Below are 16,586 nucleotides of genomic sequence, written 5' to 3' on the forward strand. Positions count from 1 at the left end.
TTGGTTTTACGTACAGCTTGGCAATTTTCATTGTGCTTTTGCTAGCTGGCCAATGTACAAACATTTAAACAGAACTATACTAAATGTTTGTACATACTGAAGTATGTATTTTTCAAATCAGAAAATGTGAATGGACTCTGTTTCATGTCGCTACGTAAATGGTAAATGTAGAGTGTGTTTGAAACATGCCGGAGCCTGCAAGAAAGAGTCATCTAGGTTTCTGGAATTTTGCTTTGGTGGCACAACTGCGATATGAGGTCACCTCGGGCATTAGTCATGAGGAGGGAATGCATTGTGGTTGTTTTTAAGACATGGCGATTGTCCACATCCGCAGCGGCCGCACAATGAATGCAGGCCTTAGAAAGTTAACTTGAATTGGCTCCGGTGAACAATGTGGATGGCATAGTTCGGGGAATGTTTAACAGCTGGTTGTTGGACATGGATTAGAGGCACCTTAGGGGAACAGGACCAGAACTTATAAAGCCTTTCAGCCAAAAATGAAACATTCACTTGGTGGATCTTGCTTACAATCTAAATATGTGCTCATATGAATATTTTCTCACAATAAAACCATAGCGTTGTTTTGCTTTATAATTTAGTGCATCTTTAATTTCTGTAATCATCCAGTGAAATGTCTGTTTGTGAAATGTGATTGTTCCTTACAAGACAAGAGTTTTACCTTCACACATATTGTGTATTGAATCAATATAACACTAAACAGATGGGATAATAATGTACACACAGAATATTAATAAATAATGTAACAGAAAAACAGCAGTGCATGTATCTATTCACAAGATACTAAGCTTTGGAGTAATGTTGCAACCAAACTATTATCCATAATGACTGGTGAAAAACTACATAATGATTACATCTTTGCAGTATTTTTACACACCTACAAACACACAAATCATCAAAACAAAAGAAAGCAAATACTATTTATTTTATTTTCTAATTTTAACAAAGCAGAGCATAAAATTTCACATTAGGGATCCATTTCTTTTAAAATCTCTTTCAATCTATATTTCACCTCACTAAATTACACTAAAAGAAATTTACTAATACTGTCAAATGTCAAATCACAAACTTATTCATCTGTACAATTTTCTAAAATGCAAACTATAAGTAGGAGGATGTCTTGAACTCCTCTGGGATTTCGCTGTCCAGCTTACAGATCACCTTGTAAATGGCCTTTTTCCACGAGGAGTCTGAATCTTTGGCAGCAGAGATGGCGTTGTAAAACTCATGCAGGGTGATTTCAGCGACCTCAAGGAACCTGTTGGGAACCTGGAAAACAGAACCATGCCAGTTAAATTATGAGTGGATCCCAGTTTTGAAGAAGCTTTTATGTAAAGCTGTGTCAGCAAACCATCTTGCATTTGTTTCTTCGAAATTCGTGAAATGAGGACCTGTAGAGCATTTCTTCAAACACACAAGCCGATGAAAGGGAGCTTTTCTCTTTGTTCTCTGAACAGATACTATAAATGCAGTGCAGCAATCATTAACCTTCAATTGGAAGTCTCTTTGATTATAAAGCCTTGTTTTCTTGAACCTAACGTAACTTCTACCAAGGTATAAGAGTTTATGCCAGGCTTCAAGCAACAAAACATAGTTCTAAATATACTGTATACTCTGAAAGTCCTAAACTCACCCTAACCCTGACCCTAATATACTGCCTTTGGGGGTAATATAATTTATAGTCTGCATGTATGTAACACAGCAGACCAAAGGGCAATAGTGACTCTGAAGGAGCTGCAGAAATCCACAGCCCAGGTGGAAGAATCTGTTGACAACTATTAACCATAGACTCCACAAAGGGGGTAACGGAAAAGTGGCAAGAAGAAGGTCATTGTTAAAACAACCCCATAAGAAGCCTTATTGGAAGTTTGACTCAAGCTATGTAGTGGATACAGCAAACATGTGGAGGAAGGTGCTCTGGCCAGAAGAGACTAAAACTAAACTCTTTGGCCGAGATGCAAATAATGTGAAGGAAAACTATCACTGCACACCATTCTGAAAACACAGTACGCAACGTTACACGTTGTGGTTGCAGCATGCCGTACAGATTCTTCTTAGCAAGGTCAGGTGAGCTGGATGGAGCTAAATACAGTTTGATCCTTGAAGAAAACGTGTTAGAGGCTGCAAAAGACTTCAGTGTAGGGCAGAGGTTCCAGCAGGAAAATCTAGACAAGACCCTGCATCATCACTTGAAAAATAATGTTCAAAGATACTCTCCTTCCAATCTACCTGAGCTTGAGCTATTTTGCAAAGAAGAATAAGCTAAACTTTCAGTCTCTAGATACATCAATATGTTAAGAGATCTGTTGCTGTTATGCCAGCTAAAAGCGTTGCTACAAGGTATTGATTCAGGGGGACTGAATATACTGGCAAGCCACACCTTTCAGAGTTGTATTTGCAAAACATTTAGAAAAATTTGAACAATGTTAAAAACATCTAAGTATATGTATCCTTGTGAAGGCACTTTAAGTGATGAGTAAAACAAATCAAATATTTTATTTGGTTTACATTTGCGTAGAACCACATCTACTACAGAAGAATCCAGGAAACTACATTAATAAATTAGGTTTAGATGCAAATGATGATGGGAGAAAACCATAACTCAGCGCTTATTTCCTAACCCTTTGTCAGTTCGGACAACACTTGTTTGCATAAGTTATTTTTCTTTCCCCTCATCTCCTGCCACAAAAGCATCCCTGGGAAAGGAATGTCTTGGTCCCAAGGTAAAGAAAACGGTCCCATCCCTTTCCCACCACACAGCCTTCTCCCTCGGAATCCACAGCGTCTTTCTCAGCATTCCGCATCAGTAGCAATCTCTGCCCCACTCAGGCGTGCGGGTCCTCTAATCCTGAGTTGTTTTAGCAGGATTTTGTGGCTTCCTCTTCCCACAGTTTGATAAAGCGTAACTCTGGAGTTTAGATAATGCCAGTAAGGGCTGGCCAGCCACAGGTGCACTGTGACACAAATAGGTCAGCAACACAGTCAAACATGTTCACAGACATGCGACTACTGTGATAAAGACTGTAACTGTGATATTTCAAGTGCCTGATATTGACCCTTTTCATATTAGCAAACTTCAGTGTATTTTTGAGATTATATGTTATAGACCAACACAAAGTATAACTGTGAATAAGAAGGAAAGGGATGAATACCTTTCAAAAGATTTTATAAATATAAACCGGAAAGTCAGGAATGCATTTATATTTAGCTTCTAATACCTTTAAAATCCTGTGCAACAAAACTGCCTTCGGGGTCAGGTATTTTGTTTTCTGCAAGGGTCCACAGTTTCGAAAGAACAGCCATTGGTCATCTACAATCTGACCTTAACGGAAAAGCAGCTAGAAGAAAGCCAACTATTAAAAGAAAAAAAGAAGTCCTGAGACACAGAAAACACATCTAAGAATTGCTCTCATCACATAAGACCAAAATGTAACTTCTTAGACTACATACATGTGAAAATGCTATGTGTAGAGGAAAACTAACACTGCACATCACCATAAACACACCATTCCCACGAAGACACATGGTGGTGGCAGCACCATACTGTGGTGATGTTTATTGATGTGCAAAATGGATCCTCACACAACAAACTTCTGATTTTATTTTATAAAAATGTTGAAAAACATGTATACTTTTCCTTCCACAATAACTCACTATTTTGTGTTGCTATTTGAGGCAGGTCTAAATATTTGGTGGTTGTAGTTGCTGTGCCTAATGTTATTTAAGATTGTGCAGGGGATTGGGTTAGAGCCTAAACAAGTCACTGGTCAATCCCAGGGACAAATAAGGAAAACAACCGTGCTCAAACACTCACATCTAAGACCAATGTAGTCAGGGGTGAAAGTAGTTTTAAATTCTTACTAATTAAAATGTATCAATATTTTACTTTACTGAAGGCTGTCTGTATAATGCAGAAATTAAAATTGCTTGACAATGTAGAATATATACAGGAGTTGGACAATGAAACTGAAACACCTGTCATTTTAGTGTGGGAGGTTTCATGGCTAAATTGGACCAGCCTGGTAGCCAGTCTTCATTGATTGCACATTGCACCAGTAAGAGCAGAGTGTGAAGGTTCAATTAGCAGGGTAAGAGCACAGTTTTGCTCAAAATATTGAAATGCACACAACATTATGGGTGACATACCAGAGTTCAAAAGAGGACAAATTGTTGGTGCACGTCTTGCTGGCGCATCTGTGACCAAGACAGCAAGTCTTTGTGATGTATCAAGAGCCACGGTATCCAGGGTAATGTCAGCATACCACCAAGAAGGACGAACCACATCCAACAGGATTAACTGTGGATGCAAGAGGAAGCTGTCTGAAAGGGATGTTTGGGTGCTAACCCGGATTGTATCCAAAAAACATAAAACCACGGCTGCCCAAATCACGGCAGAATTAAATGTGCACCTCAACTCTCCTGTTTCCACCAGAACTGTCCGTCGGGAGCTCCACAGGGTCAATATACACGGCCGGGCTGCTATAGCCAAACCTTTGGTCACTCATGCCAATGCCAAACGTCGGTTTCAATGGTGCAAGGAGCGCAAATCTTGGGCTGTGGACAATGTGAAACATGTATTGTTCTCTGATGAGTCCACCTTTACTGTTTTCCCCACATCTGGGAGAGATACGGTGTGGAGAAGCCCCAAAGAAGCGTACCACCCAGACTGTTGCATGCCCAGAGTGAAGCATGGGGGTGGATCAGTGATAGTTTGGGCTGCCATATCATGGCATTCCCTTGGCCCAATACTTGTGCTAGATGGGCGCATCACTGCCAAGGACTACCGAACCATTCTTGAGGACCATGTGCATCCAATGGTTCAAACATTGTATCCTGAAGGCGGTGCCGTGTATCAGGATGACAATGCATCAATACACACAGCAAGACTGGTGAAAGATTGGTTTGATGAACATGAAAGTGAAGTTGAACATCTCCCATGGCCTGCACAGTCACCAGATCTAAATATTATTGAGCCACTTTGGGGTGTTTTGGAGGAGCGAGTCAGGAAACGTTTTCCTCCACCAGTATCACGTAGTGACCTGGCCACTATCCTGCAAGAAGAATGGCTTAAAATCCCTCTGACCTGTGCAGGACTTGTATATGTCATTCCGAAGACGAATTGACGCTGTATTGGCCGCAAAAGGAGGCCCTACATCATACTAATAAATTATTGTGGTCTAAAACCAGGTGTTTCAGTCTCATTGTTTTCATTGTCCAACCCCTGTGTGTATATATATATAGATATATATATATATATATATATATATATATATATATATATATATATAGATATATATATATATATCTATATATATATATATATATATATTTTTTTTTTTTTCAATTGTTAAAGAACTGCCACGTATGACACAATGATAAACTGTTTTCTGATGCATAACTTTTCTTCAGTTACCGTCTTTTCTTTTAAACAAAGAAGTTATTGTTCTCTGCATTGCGGTCAGGTTTTGATTTCATTTAAATTAAAAATTTGACAGTTCGGTTGTTTTCGCTGTTTTAATTTAAAAGTCTGTAGATGGTACATAATTTATTGTTCGTCCTGTCCTAATGCAAGCGGCGTTTTTTTTATGTCTGTGCACCACCTGTGTAAAATCTCCCAGTCCATTAAATCGAATGCACCAATCTCCTTGGCAACCGTTCTATTTCGGAGGTAAGTGCGCATGCGCTCTCGTGTAGTGTATGTGAAATCTTTGGTCATAAGTGGTGTTTCCGAGCTGTACTGTGTTGTTGTGATTCAGCAAAATAACATGAAACACAACTAGTTTCTTTCCCTTTGCTTTTAACTGGGGTATTTAGCAGCGAACAGACAGACATTAAACATAGAGGTGCTCGTTTTAAAGGCTGGCCATTCACAACAGCCTCGAGCTCCAAGGGGAGGGAAGCAAAGCAAGAGCATTGAGGCTCCAGCATAGCAGAACAGTTCAGAAACAATTTGGAATTAGGTGAAAAAAGCTATATTTATAAACAGATTAAGTCGTGTTTTAGACTGCCTATTGATAACGGATCTGATCTTCTTTGTGTGCTCGTGAGTTTTTGCAGCTGTAACTGGTTCTGAATGACAGCCATTCTTCCCGGCGCAGAATCTTTTAGTGGTACGCAGTACCGGACCGTACCGGCTCACTTTCACCCCTGAATGTAGTATAGTATTGTCAGTTAACCTAACCTGCATATCTCTGGACTGTGAAATGGGCACAGAAGTACCAGAGAAAACTCAAACATTCAAATGCACAGGCCCCAACCAAGATTTAACCTTTAAGCTTGGCGTTAGTGGTACTTACCAATATTGACTATTTTGGGGAGAAAAAAAAATTCAACAATAAAATTTTTTTGCACGAACAAAAGAAACCACAACAATGAAAGAGTGACACCTACATGAAAATCGTTGGCTTTGTTGTAGTGCATGTTCAGTGCCCGGAAGAGCTCAGAGTCCCTGCTGACTGTAATGTCTTTGACATCGCGGACGCCTTCAGCGATGGCCTGGCGTGCAAACTTCTCCATCTGGATGTAGTAGAATTCCCTGAAGTTACTGAACCACTTGATCAGCTGAGAGGTGATGCAGCGATTGAACTGGGAAATGAAGAGAAAAAAAAGGTTGTAGGGGGAAACTAAATAATTTGACTGTCTTGCAACAGAAACCCTTCCACTTCCAATTGCTTGTAGTTGGAGTGTGGCATACTAAAATTTTAGGCTGCACAATAAAGTGTATTGCACTCTCCATTGTAGTATTTGCTAAAAACAGATTTGTTTGTTTTGAAGTTTAATTATGCAGCATATATGTCACAAAAAAGGTTTTGAAATTATAACAGTCTTTAACAGAGGTTTGCACACTTTGATCCACGGTACTTGTAGGACTACATGGTACCAAGTCAGTCATGGTGTAAAATTAATTGCTCTGATCTTTTCCCACCAATGAATGAAACAACATCTGTCAGGGTTGTGTTTTTAAACTCAGTCTTGACATTAGTCTTGTTATTCTATCTTGTCATCCAGAAAGACAAGAAAAAAAAACGCCTAAGGGCTAGGCAGCCATCAAAGACGTTTCTTCTCTCTGGTGTGGTGGATGAGAAAGCAGCAGCACATAAAGACAGAAGGAAGCTTCCCTCTCATTGACTCGGCTGATAGGATGGAATCAGACACTGGGATTATGTGCCCTTTTGTCTGGTGCCACTTCCCATCGCTGGATTGCAAGCAAGGAGGAGACGTTCGCAGGGCAGCAGCAGCAGCAGCATCCCCCCTTCTGACCCGAGGGTCAGCGCAGACTGAGAGACAGGGGCCCACGTTGGCTCAGAGATCCCAGAGATGAGATAGAAAAGGTAATGGAAGGGAAGCCTGGAAGATGTTTGGAGGAAATTGGAAAGGGAGGGAGGTATGGCCCAGGTAAACTGAAGGAAGAAAATACAAACTGGATGAGATAGAAAACTGAAAGAAAAAAGACAGGGTCTAAAAAAAACAAAACAAAAAAAAAAAAGCACAGGATGTTGTGTTTAGAACAAGCTCACCGCCTTGTCACATCTGCAAAAGTCTCTAATACCAACTCTGTGTTGACACTCAATAGCAATGCCTTGCCTACAGAGTCCTTTGTCACTCCATTTGCTGACTGGAGAGGCTTTTTTTAAAAGAGAGAATGCCCCTGTATCTCCCTCTGCCCCCAGGACATACTAGCAGCTCAGTGCCTTTGTTATTTAAACCCTCTGCGCTTTTTGTCTCTCTCCTCCGACACACTGCTGATTATTTCTATCCCAAACACACGCTGACTGGTAGGCACTGCTTAGAAAGCAGGACAAACAATTGTGTATATCTTTTTTTAAATTGTAAGCATTTTACCTTGACATCAGGGAAGAAGGTTTTCAGCACATTGGAGCTAGGATAGCGGGTGTAGAAGAACATGAGCTTCGCCTTCTTCAGATGACTCGGAGTGAGGCCTTCCTGGATGTTCGAGTTGGTGTTAAGGAAAGCCGACAATTAAAGCCAACGACATGGCCCAGCGCAAAGTGATAGTGGACGAGAAGATCATGTTGCTCCCAACTTGGGGCCAAATTGAATTTTGCTAAAGAACAGCTCGGCATTAACTTGGAAGTCAATAATGATCCTAACATGCGCTTATTGGCAAAACAGAATTACAAATTACATTAGGGATTTTTAATTAGAGAGCCAAGCACTTCATGCCTGGTGGTGAAGACAGCTTGTTTTAAAATGTTTTGAAAGGAGACACTGATTGCCAAATGTAAGTGGGGGGACTTAAAGACAGCATATGTTACTATTTTTTCCCAAAACAATACAACAGCCATCAGGATACATAATATACAGTGCCTTGCAAAAGTATTCATGTCTGTTTTCCACATTTTGACAAGTTAGAAAAACAAGCTTCAGTGTATTTTATATTTAGGGTTTTATATGTTTGGCCGATTCGTATAATTCGCATAATTGTAAGGTGGAAGGAAAATGATAGATGCTTTTGGAATATTTTTTCATATATTCATATATTTTTTTCAACGTTTTCAGGATATCTGAAAAGTGTGCTGTTTATTTGTATACAGCCCTCTTTTCCCTGATTCCCCTAAATAAATATTATCTTCAAAAGTTCTCTAATCAATAAATAGAGTTCACCGGTACCTAAGTCACACAATTAGTTAGTCAAACTGAGTATAATGTCATCTCAGTATAAATTCAGCTGTTGGTGAAGGCATCAGATGCTTGTTAGAGAACATTAGTGAACAAACTGCATCATGAAGACCAAAAACCGCCGCAGAAAGGTCAGGGAGACAGTTTTGGAAAAGTTAAAGCAGATTTAGGTTATAAAACAATAACCGAAGCTTTGAACATCTCACAGAGCTCTGTTCAGAAGCAATACTGGAAGGAACCCTGTCAGAGGCTGCAAAAGATTTGAGATCTGGATAAAGGTTCACCTTCGAGCAGGACAACGACCCTAAACATATGGCCAGAGCTTCAATGAAGATCAAAGCATATTCATGTGTTAGAATTCCCCATTTAAAGTTCAGACCCGAATCCAATAGATGCTCTGTGGCAAGACTTAAAAATGTATGCTTACATATGCTTTCTATAGAATCTGACAAGGCTGAAACTATTTTCCCAATTTGTTCCAATAAAATACTTTAAAGTTTGTGCCTTCAACATGACACAAAATGAAAAATTCAAGGGGCATGAATACTTTTGCAAGGCTTCTTTTCTTGTACTTTCTTTTTAAAGTAGGTATGACCCAGTTATTGGTATCAAGATTTAAAAAGTTACTGTTTTTTAAAATGTTACTACTCTTGTGATTTAAAATCCTTTTAAAGAGATGCCAGATAGAGTAACACAAGAGAGAGTAACACAGCACTGCACACTGCAGGTCAGCTGTCAGAGAGAAGGCTAATACTTGTTTCCATCACTTACAAAAAAACCCAGAAGTGATTGACCAGTTAGGAGTTTTTGGTTATAAAACACATGGACAGTCATGGTGTTGACACTAAATTGGTGCCACCCATCACTCTTATAAGGCTACTCTGTTTTAATATTACAGCTGACAAATGGCAGGCCAGCTACCTGAGCAGAAATATGCTGATTAAAATCTGCTAAAATCAGTTTGTTAGACTTGTCTTTCTGTTCAATAAAGAGCAGAAAAAATAAAAATATTCTGCATTTGAATGTTACAATTAAATTTAAGCATAGGCGGCAAGAATAATTATTGCATTTCTGTTTAAATAACATTGATTAGATACATTTTTGTTTTAATTTTTACTTTAAATTTTGGCATTAATTCCATGATCCTGTGATATTTCTACTGAGGTTTATCATACCATGATTATGAAATAAACTAATAATGACTAATTCAACGTAGTTAATTATTTAAACCCTTGTTAAAATTGTCAGAATACAGATGAAACATATGCAATTCCATCACAAGTTTTCCCCCTGGAGCAGTGAAGGTGCTTCGGTCAATTTCCTATGTAGTTCATTGCCTTTAGGTCATAATATCTTCTTATCAGGTCACAACACCTCACATTTATAAGGGAACCCTGCCTTTGAAATAAGGAAGTATGGATGAAAGATTTATGTGGCATTGTTCAAAGAGGAGCATAGCTCTTTGCACTGTAAAGATAAAGTGAATTCTAAGAGGCACCACTGCAATATACCTCTCTAAATCATTGCAACACGACCATAGACCAAATTCATCACCTTTGGGATTAAACTTTACTACATAATGAACTAACCTTAAAAAATGTTTTTTTCAGGCATGATGGAATTCATGTAAATGATTGTGCAAGTAACAATAGAGGGAAAAAAGTATTTTCTTTCACTCAATAAAGAACCTCTGACTGTCATTTTCTTCTCAATTTCCACCAAATATATGCACCAAACAATGCTCAAGACAACAGCTCAAGTGTTATGGTTGGGAAGCACTTGTGGTTTTAGACCAGCACTCACATGTGACCTTTTAGATGCACCCCTATCACTCTGATGATGGAGAAATAGATCCTGCACCTTTTCAAGTCTGAGGAAAAAAAAACCTGATGCTTCCTGAAAAAGAGACTGAAGCTTTCTCTGCCTTTGAAAAATTGGCTTTTGTTCCCAGCAATTCTTATCAAAGCCTTGTATTCCTTTTTATTTGTCTTTCTCTAGACTTAAAGTCATTACTCTGCTCAGATTAAAGAAGATGCTATAATTTTCTGTGGGGTTAGCTAGATCAAAGGGAAAATTCTCCTTGAAGTTTGTTGCTGGAACTGCCCACATTGAAGTGAACCTCAACTAGCAATTGTTCAAATGGATGCACTAAAAGAATAGAAAGCATGGTCTAAATAAAGGGAAAATATTGTGCATATACAATTTTCTAAAACATATTCAGCTAAATAAACAGGTGGCATCAAGCTTTTCACTGCAAACTGTAATATCAAATAAAATATGTAGATAGAAAGCCATGCAGTTTGGGGAAATACACAATTAAATATAGCTTTTCAATTGTAGCTGCAATAATTCACAAACCATCGGATATAATTGTGTTTTTTTTTTACTGAATTTACAAAAGTAAAATAATATTCTAGCAAGTGCCTTACAAAAGTATTTCTACCCCTTGAAATTTTTCACATTTGATCACATTACAACAAAGGAGAGATAATTGTAGGTTATTTTCAAATATATTTTACCAATAAAAATAAAACAAAATGGGTTGTGTTATATTCAAGCCCAATTAATGCTGATTTCCTTAGTAAAAGTCAGTACCCATTTCATTTAGAAGTCACCCAATTAGTTCAGAGTCTAAATTAGTATAATTAAATGTCAGTACAAATCCAGCTTTTCTGTGAAGGCCACAGAGGTTTCTTGGAAACAATCAGTGAACAAACAGCATCATGAAAACCAAAGAACACTGCGGAAAGTCAAGAAGAAAGTTGTGGAGATGTTTAAAGCAGAGCTATAAAACAATTTCCCAATCTGTGAGCATCTCACATAATTCTGTTCAATCCATCATCTGAGAATGAAAAGAGTACGGCACATCGGGAAACCAACAAAGACATGAGGAGCATGGGAACTCTAAGGGAGAGCAAAGCAACAAAGCAAATGTGGAAGAATTTTCACTGGTCAAATGAGACTATAATGAAACCTTCTGGCATCCAAAACATTAGGTATAGCAGAAAGGCAGCAATGGAAAAGTTAAAAATGGTGGTGGAAGTATTATGTTGTGGGGATGATTTTTGTTAACATGAACAGGTAAGCTATAGGAATGGATGGGAGGGTGGATAGAGCTAAGTACAGAGCAATGTTGGAAGAAAACCTTGAGGCTACAAAAGACTTGATACGTGGTTGGAGGTTCATCTGGAAAGAGATTCAGGCAGCCTAAATCCAGGACCAACAGATGGAAAAACTTGTTTATTACTCAGGCCATTATTTGGACAAATTTAAAAAGTGACTCGTTGTGTCATTCTTAGTTGGATTGTTACTTGTAATTTTTTAGAGTGACTGCATCTGTGTTTTGTTTTCTATTTTTTCCACCAGGCAGCAAGACAAATTTCCCTACAGGGACACAATCAATTTATTCTATTATTCTATTCTATCTTGCAGCAGGACACTGACCCTAAACATACAGCCTCTGGAATAGATCAAAGCTCATTCATGTGTTAAAATGAGAGTCTCTGGCAAGACTTGAAATTTGGCAGTAACAGATGCTCTCATCTCATCTGACTGTGCTTCAGATAAGAAAAAATAAGAAAAAGAAAAATAATTGTCTGTATAAGTTGAAAATGGTAGAGTCAAGCCTAAAAAGACCTGCAGTTGAACCTGCAGTGAAAAGTCCACCAAGAATTGACTTAGAGGGGTTTAATACAAATGCATGCAACAGTTATTAGGTGTTTATTTTTTTAGTTTAAAAACCATCTTCTCTTTTTCTTTTACTTCACAATAATCCCCGACTTGGTAGCTGCCTATTACAAATAGTCCCATGAATATTTTGAAGTCTGTTATGTGTCTTGCTATGTGAGAAACTATAAATAGGGTCAAGGGACGTAAATACCTTTGCAAGGCACTGTAAATGAAGAAATGTATAGCTGCTCTATTCAACCTTCTGGAAACAAAGGATATATTGAGAGACATGTAGGGGTTTCGTTCAGCCAGGCTCTGCAGTTCGCCGCTCTCCATCTTGACATGGGGCAGACACAGACCATCAACTGCCACTGTCCCCATGGAGGAGCGGTGATGGTGGTGGCCAAAGTGACTGGATGTCACCTTGGATCTCATGGCCACAGCGTCCCAGGACAGGTCCACCGAGTCTGGGGAGGTCGTGTCCATCGACGGGGGCATGCAGGGGAGAGCGCCAAAGTTGGAATGTGGTCCATACTTAAGAAGGTGCTCCAGGATGTGGCTCTCGTGGAGAGGGGGGGTGTAGCTGAACTGGAAAGGCATCTGGTGCATTGGGTAAGGCCTTTTCACTGTTGGAGTGACCGAGCCAACTTGGGTCACTGGGGGCTTGCGGACAACCAGGGAGAGTGCTTCTGTCTGGTCCTGTGAGGTTTGAGTCTCTGAGCTTTCGCAGTACTCTGATGATCCAGATTTTGCAGGCATCTCTTCAGTTTGGGAGTGATCAGGGGGTGAGCTCTTCCTGTCTGTACCTAGGCTGATCTGCACCTCTGGTGATGAGTACACACACTGCTGGGGGGACATGTCCATGTCTTTGGACACATTCTTAAAAACCCTGTCAATGCAATCATTAACAGCCTTTGAGAGCTCCTGTTTCAGGGTTTCCTGGAGGTTCGGAGTTTCTCTTTGGTGAACCAGGTAATAAGCTGCTTTCATTCTGTCTTTACAGTTTGCCGCTACTGTGCGGTTGTTTGTCTCAAAACGCTCTTCAGGGTTTATGTAGCACGCATCTGTGCCTTCTCGTAGGAGATCATGCTCTGAGTCAACTCCTGTTGCATCTCCAGCCTCATATTCTGGATCTTCTTGGCTGTAAACTTGCAGAAACTTTTCCTGGAGTTGACGCAGAAGCCTTTGCATGCTGTGCAGCTGCTCCTTCAACTTGTGGCATTCCTCTTCCTTGGTGTTACAGCTATCACTGCTGCTCCTACCAGGTTTTCTGTAAATTTGCCACCCTGCAGTACTGTGATCCTGATGCTGAGGCAACCTTTGCTTACGTTTGTTCTCCCTGAACGATTCTCTAGCCTCCCTCGTTTCTTGGGCGTCTGTGTCAGACCTCTCACTGTCACAGTGCTGCCTGCTGTTGGGAGAACCAGCCATGACTCTAATAATGTTCTCCACTCTGGCTCTCTTGGCCTGCAGGTGATCGGTCAAAGGATGCTCTCCTTCTGGGCTGGCTCCGCTAGAGGTGTGATCACTTGGGGATACGGCCTCTACTGTGCTGTCTTTCGAGGAGACGCTGCTCTGATCCTCTTGGCCACAGTCAGCAGTGGCCACAGAACCAGAGAAGTAAAAATGGTTCTCATCCAGCACCCTTTTGTTGTGGATCGTCTTGCGGAGGAGCTGAGATATGATGGATCCGTTTGAGTAAGGGGCCAGTGGCTCTTCACACAAGTTTCTACGGAAGCAGGGCAAAATTACCTCAGGTTTGTCGTCCTCTAGGCAGCCTTCAATTGAGCTGTGCATGTTCTGGTCAGGAAGACTGAGGTTCATGTTCGCTGCTTGTCGTCACACTGCAGATGTTAAAGACTCTGAATTGACAAAACACAAATTTTAAGATGAACGTAATTGAAAAATAGGCTGCATTAACCAAAAACATTTTTAACAACATATCAATATAACTTTATTGTTCTTAAATCTTGTATTCGTCTTTTTCATGTTACTTTATCATACTTTGTAATAAAAAAATTCCCACTGTCTTTAAATACAAAATTTTTTACAGTGACCATACAGATACATATGCATTGTATTGTTGTACAGCTGAGGCATGCATTTTGATTGTTTCAGTGAAGAGAGTACATGAGTGCAACATAATCTGAAAGAATGTGCAAGAACATTTTCAATATCTTCAGTTCAGCAAAGAAAAATAATAAATTATTAAAGAAATGTCTTAAATAAAGGAGTGTTTGAATTCTTTCATGGTCTGTGTGTAATAATGGTCAACACAAAGAAGTAAAAGAAGGGTAGATTTCAGCTCACGACAGCCGTAGACCACACATTTGACACAGCAGCAGGCCAACAGTGTTTAAATGATAAAACTAAAGTATATAAATGTATTTATTCATTGTTTTGTTACAAAGAAACAACCAGATCAATGTTTTTCAAAGCAAGGTTTGTTTCATTGTTCCGTGCTCACATGACAAATAAGCATACAACTTCCTAATAATAACAGGAACAAAGTCTTAACTGATAAAAAACTAATCTCAGAATTTAGGAAGAAAAAACTGCATTACCTCTCATTTTTAGTGGATTCCATTTTAAGATACAATTTCTTAAATTGATTGTCCAGAAAGGAAAAACTCTTTAGTGTTGTATTTAAAATACCTCTCTTGTTTAAACTAACTAGCTTGTCTTGCAAACAACAGTGAACACAGTATTCAATTTTCAGAAAGCTTTAATATTATTAGTATTACTGGTGTTCATTATATTATTATTATTATTATTATTATTATTATTATTATTATTATTAATGTTCATTAACTTTATTTGTAGTAGAAGCAATAGAGTACCAATTCTAATATCTGCATTAATTCCAATTAAAGTCCAGTTGCAGTAAAATTATTATTATTGTATCAGAAGAAGGATACTAATATTTGAAATAATACTAATATTTAGAATTATTCAGTCCAATTGGAGTAAAATGTAAAATACATGAATATATAGCAAGTAATAAAAAAAAAAAAAAAAAGAGTGATAGAAAATCATTGCAATAAAGAGTTTGGACGGTAAAACGAAATTCACAAGATAAAAAGTTAATAAATACGTCATAAAAATGCTATAAACTAGTTGCAAAATGTGCAGCACAAATAACAATCACAAATGAAAATATTTCTCTTGTAAAAAAAAAAAAAAAAAGAAGCACTGAATGGACACGAAGCGAAAACAGATGCATGCATGCACTTTCTCATTCTTATCCGGCCATGCAGCCTAACAGCGGTTCACAGCGGCGCTGATAGGACCTTACCTGTTGCGCTGGGACGTGCTGCTGAGCGGGCGGCCTGCACAGACTGTGAGTTGGTTGCAGGGAGTGCGGAGGAGTCGATGCATCAAAGCCGGGGCGTGGCCATGTAGAAACAGTGAAGTAGTGATCAGGAAGTCACATCACCCAGAAGAGAGTCCTATACCTGCGATGTTTGACTAGAGAGTTTTAGAGATGATGGGCTGAAAACCTAATGGTAAACTTCAAGTAAATTACGCGATTTGTACACATTTATTTTGAACAATGTGTCTAATGTGTCTTAAAGTCATTTGGAGGAGACACAAGTCAAGTCATGGCTGGAAAATATATCACATAATAATTTGTACCGAGAATATGTAAATAAAGAAAGCAATACTTAAAAAAATTATTGAATAAAAATGGAAGTTGCATATTTAGTGTTTTTACAGGAAATATTACTTTCAGAAAGCAGGTCTTCTAACAGATATTCCACGTTGTTCTTCTTACATAAAATCATTGCATAACCAGTTCGGCAAATATAAAGTCTTATAAGAAGCAATACAAATCTATTGCTATTCAATCATCACTGGCCCTAAAGTCCAGTCCTCGAGATTTACGATCCTGCAACATTTACATGCATCCCTTCTTCAACACACCTGAATCATAGGAATGGCTCATTACCAAGCCTCTGCAGAGCTGAATGACATGCTGATAACTGAAATCAGAACTGTTGGAGAACAGATGCATGCAAAAGTTGGACAGTTGTTTTCGAGGACTTGACCCCTGCCTTAAATATACAGCCAGAGCTGCAATGGAATGGTCTAGGTCATATTGGCCATTAAAAGTCCATACACAATCCAACTGATAATTTGTGGAAAAACTAGAAAATTGATGTTCATGGATGCTCTTGATGATCCAACTGGGCTTATGCTACTTTGCAAAGAAAAATGACCAAAAAATGTCAGTCTCCAGATGTGCAAAGCTGGAAGAC

The 16,586-nt window shown here is 39.0% G+C and overlaps 1 protein-coding gene across 2 annotated transcripts; it reads right to left on the minus strand.

Annotated features, from left to right (window-relative positions):
* Positions 1 to 587: 587 nt before the first annotated feature.
* On the minus strand, positions 588 to 15,786 carry prox2 (prospero homeobox 2). Of its 2 annotated transcripts, XM_047345777.1 has the most exons (6): positions 15,623 to 15,786; positions 14,080 to 14,189; positions 12,607 to 14,001; positions 7,861 to 7,968; positions 6,409 to 6,603; positions 588 to 1,287 (listed from the first exon to the last, which is right to left on the minus strand). In XM_047345777.1, the coding sequence occupies exons 2-6, from the start codon at positions 14,149 to 14,151 to the stop codon at positions 1,120 to 1,122; spliced, it is 1,938 nt and encodes a 645-aa protein (XP_047201733.1). In that variant the 5' UTR covers positions 14,152 to 14,189; positions 15,623 to 15,786; the 3' UTR covers positions 588 to 1,119. The 2 variants fall into 2 exon arrangements, with proteins under 2 accessions (XP_047201733.1, XP_047201732.1); XM_047345776.1 differs by having other exon boundaries at positions 12,607 to 14,189.
* Between the last annotated feature and the right edge of the window lie 800 nt (positions 15,787 to 16,586).

The sequence above is a fragment of the Girardinichthys multiradiatus genome, chromosome 19 (assembly GCF_021462225.1).
Source record: "Girardinichthys multiradiatus isolate DD_20200921_A chromosome 19, DD_fGirMul_XY1, whole genome shotgun sequence".
NCBI lineage: Eukaryota > Metazoa > Chordata > Actinopteri > Cyprinodontiformes > Goodeidae > Girardinichthys > Girardinichthys multiradiatus.

Coding starts and splice junctions, on each gene's coding strand:
- prox2 (XM_047345776.1), bottom strand. CDS start 14,151: ATGAACCTCAGTCTTCCTGACCAGAACATGCACAGCTCAATTGAAGGC. Junction 7,969..12,606: donor ACCCCTACATGTCTCTCAAT/ATATCCTTTGTT, acceptor ACCAACTCGAAC/ATCCAGGAAGGCCTCACTCC. Junction 1,288..6,408: donor ACAAAGCCAACGATTTTCAT/GTAGGTGTCACT, acceptor TCTGTTTTCCAG/GTTCCCAACAGGTTCCTTGA.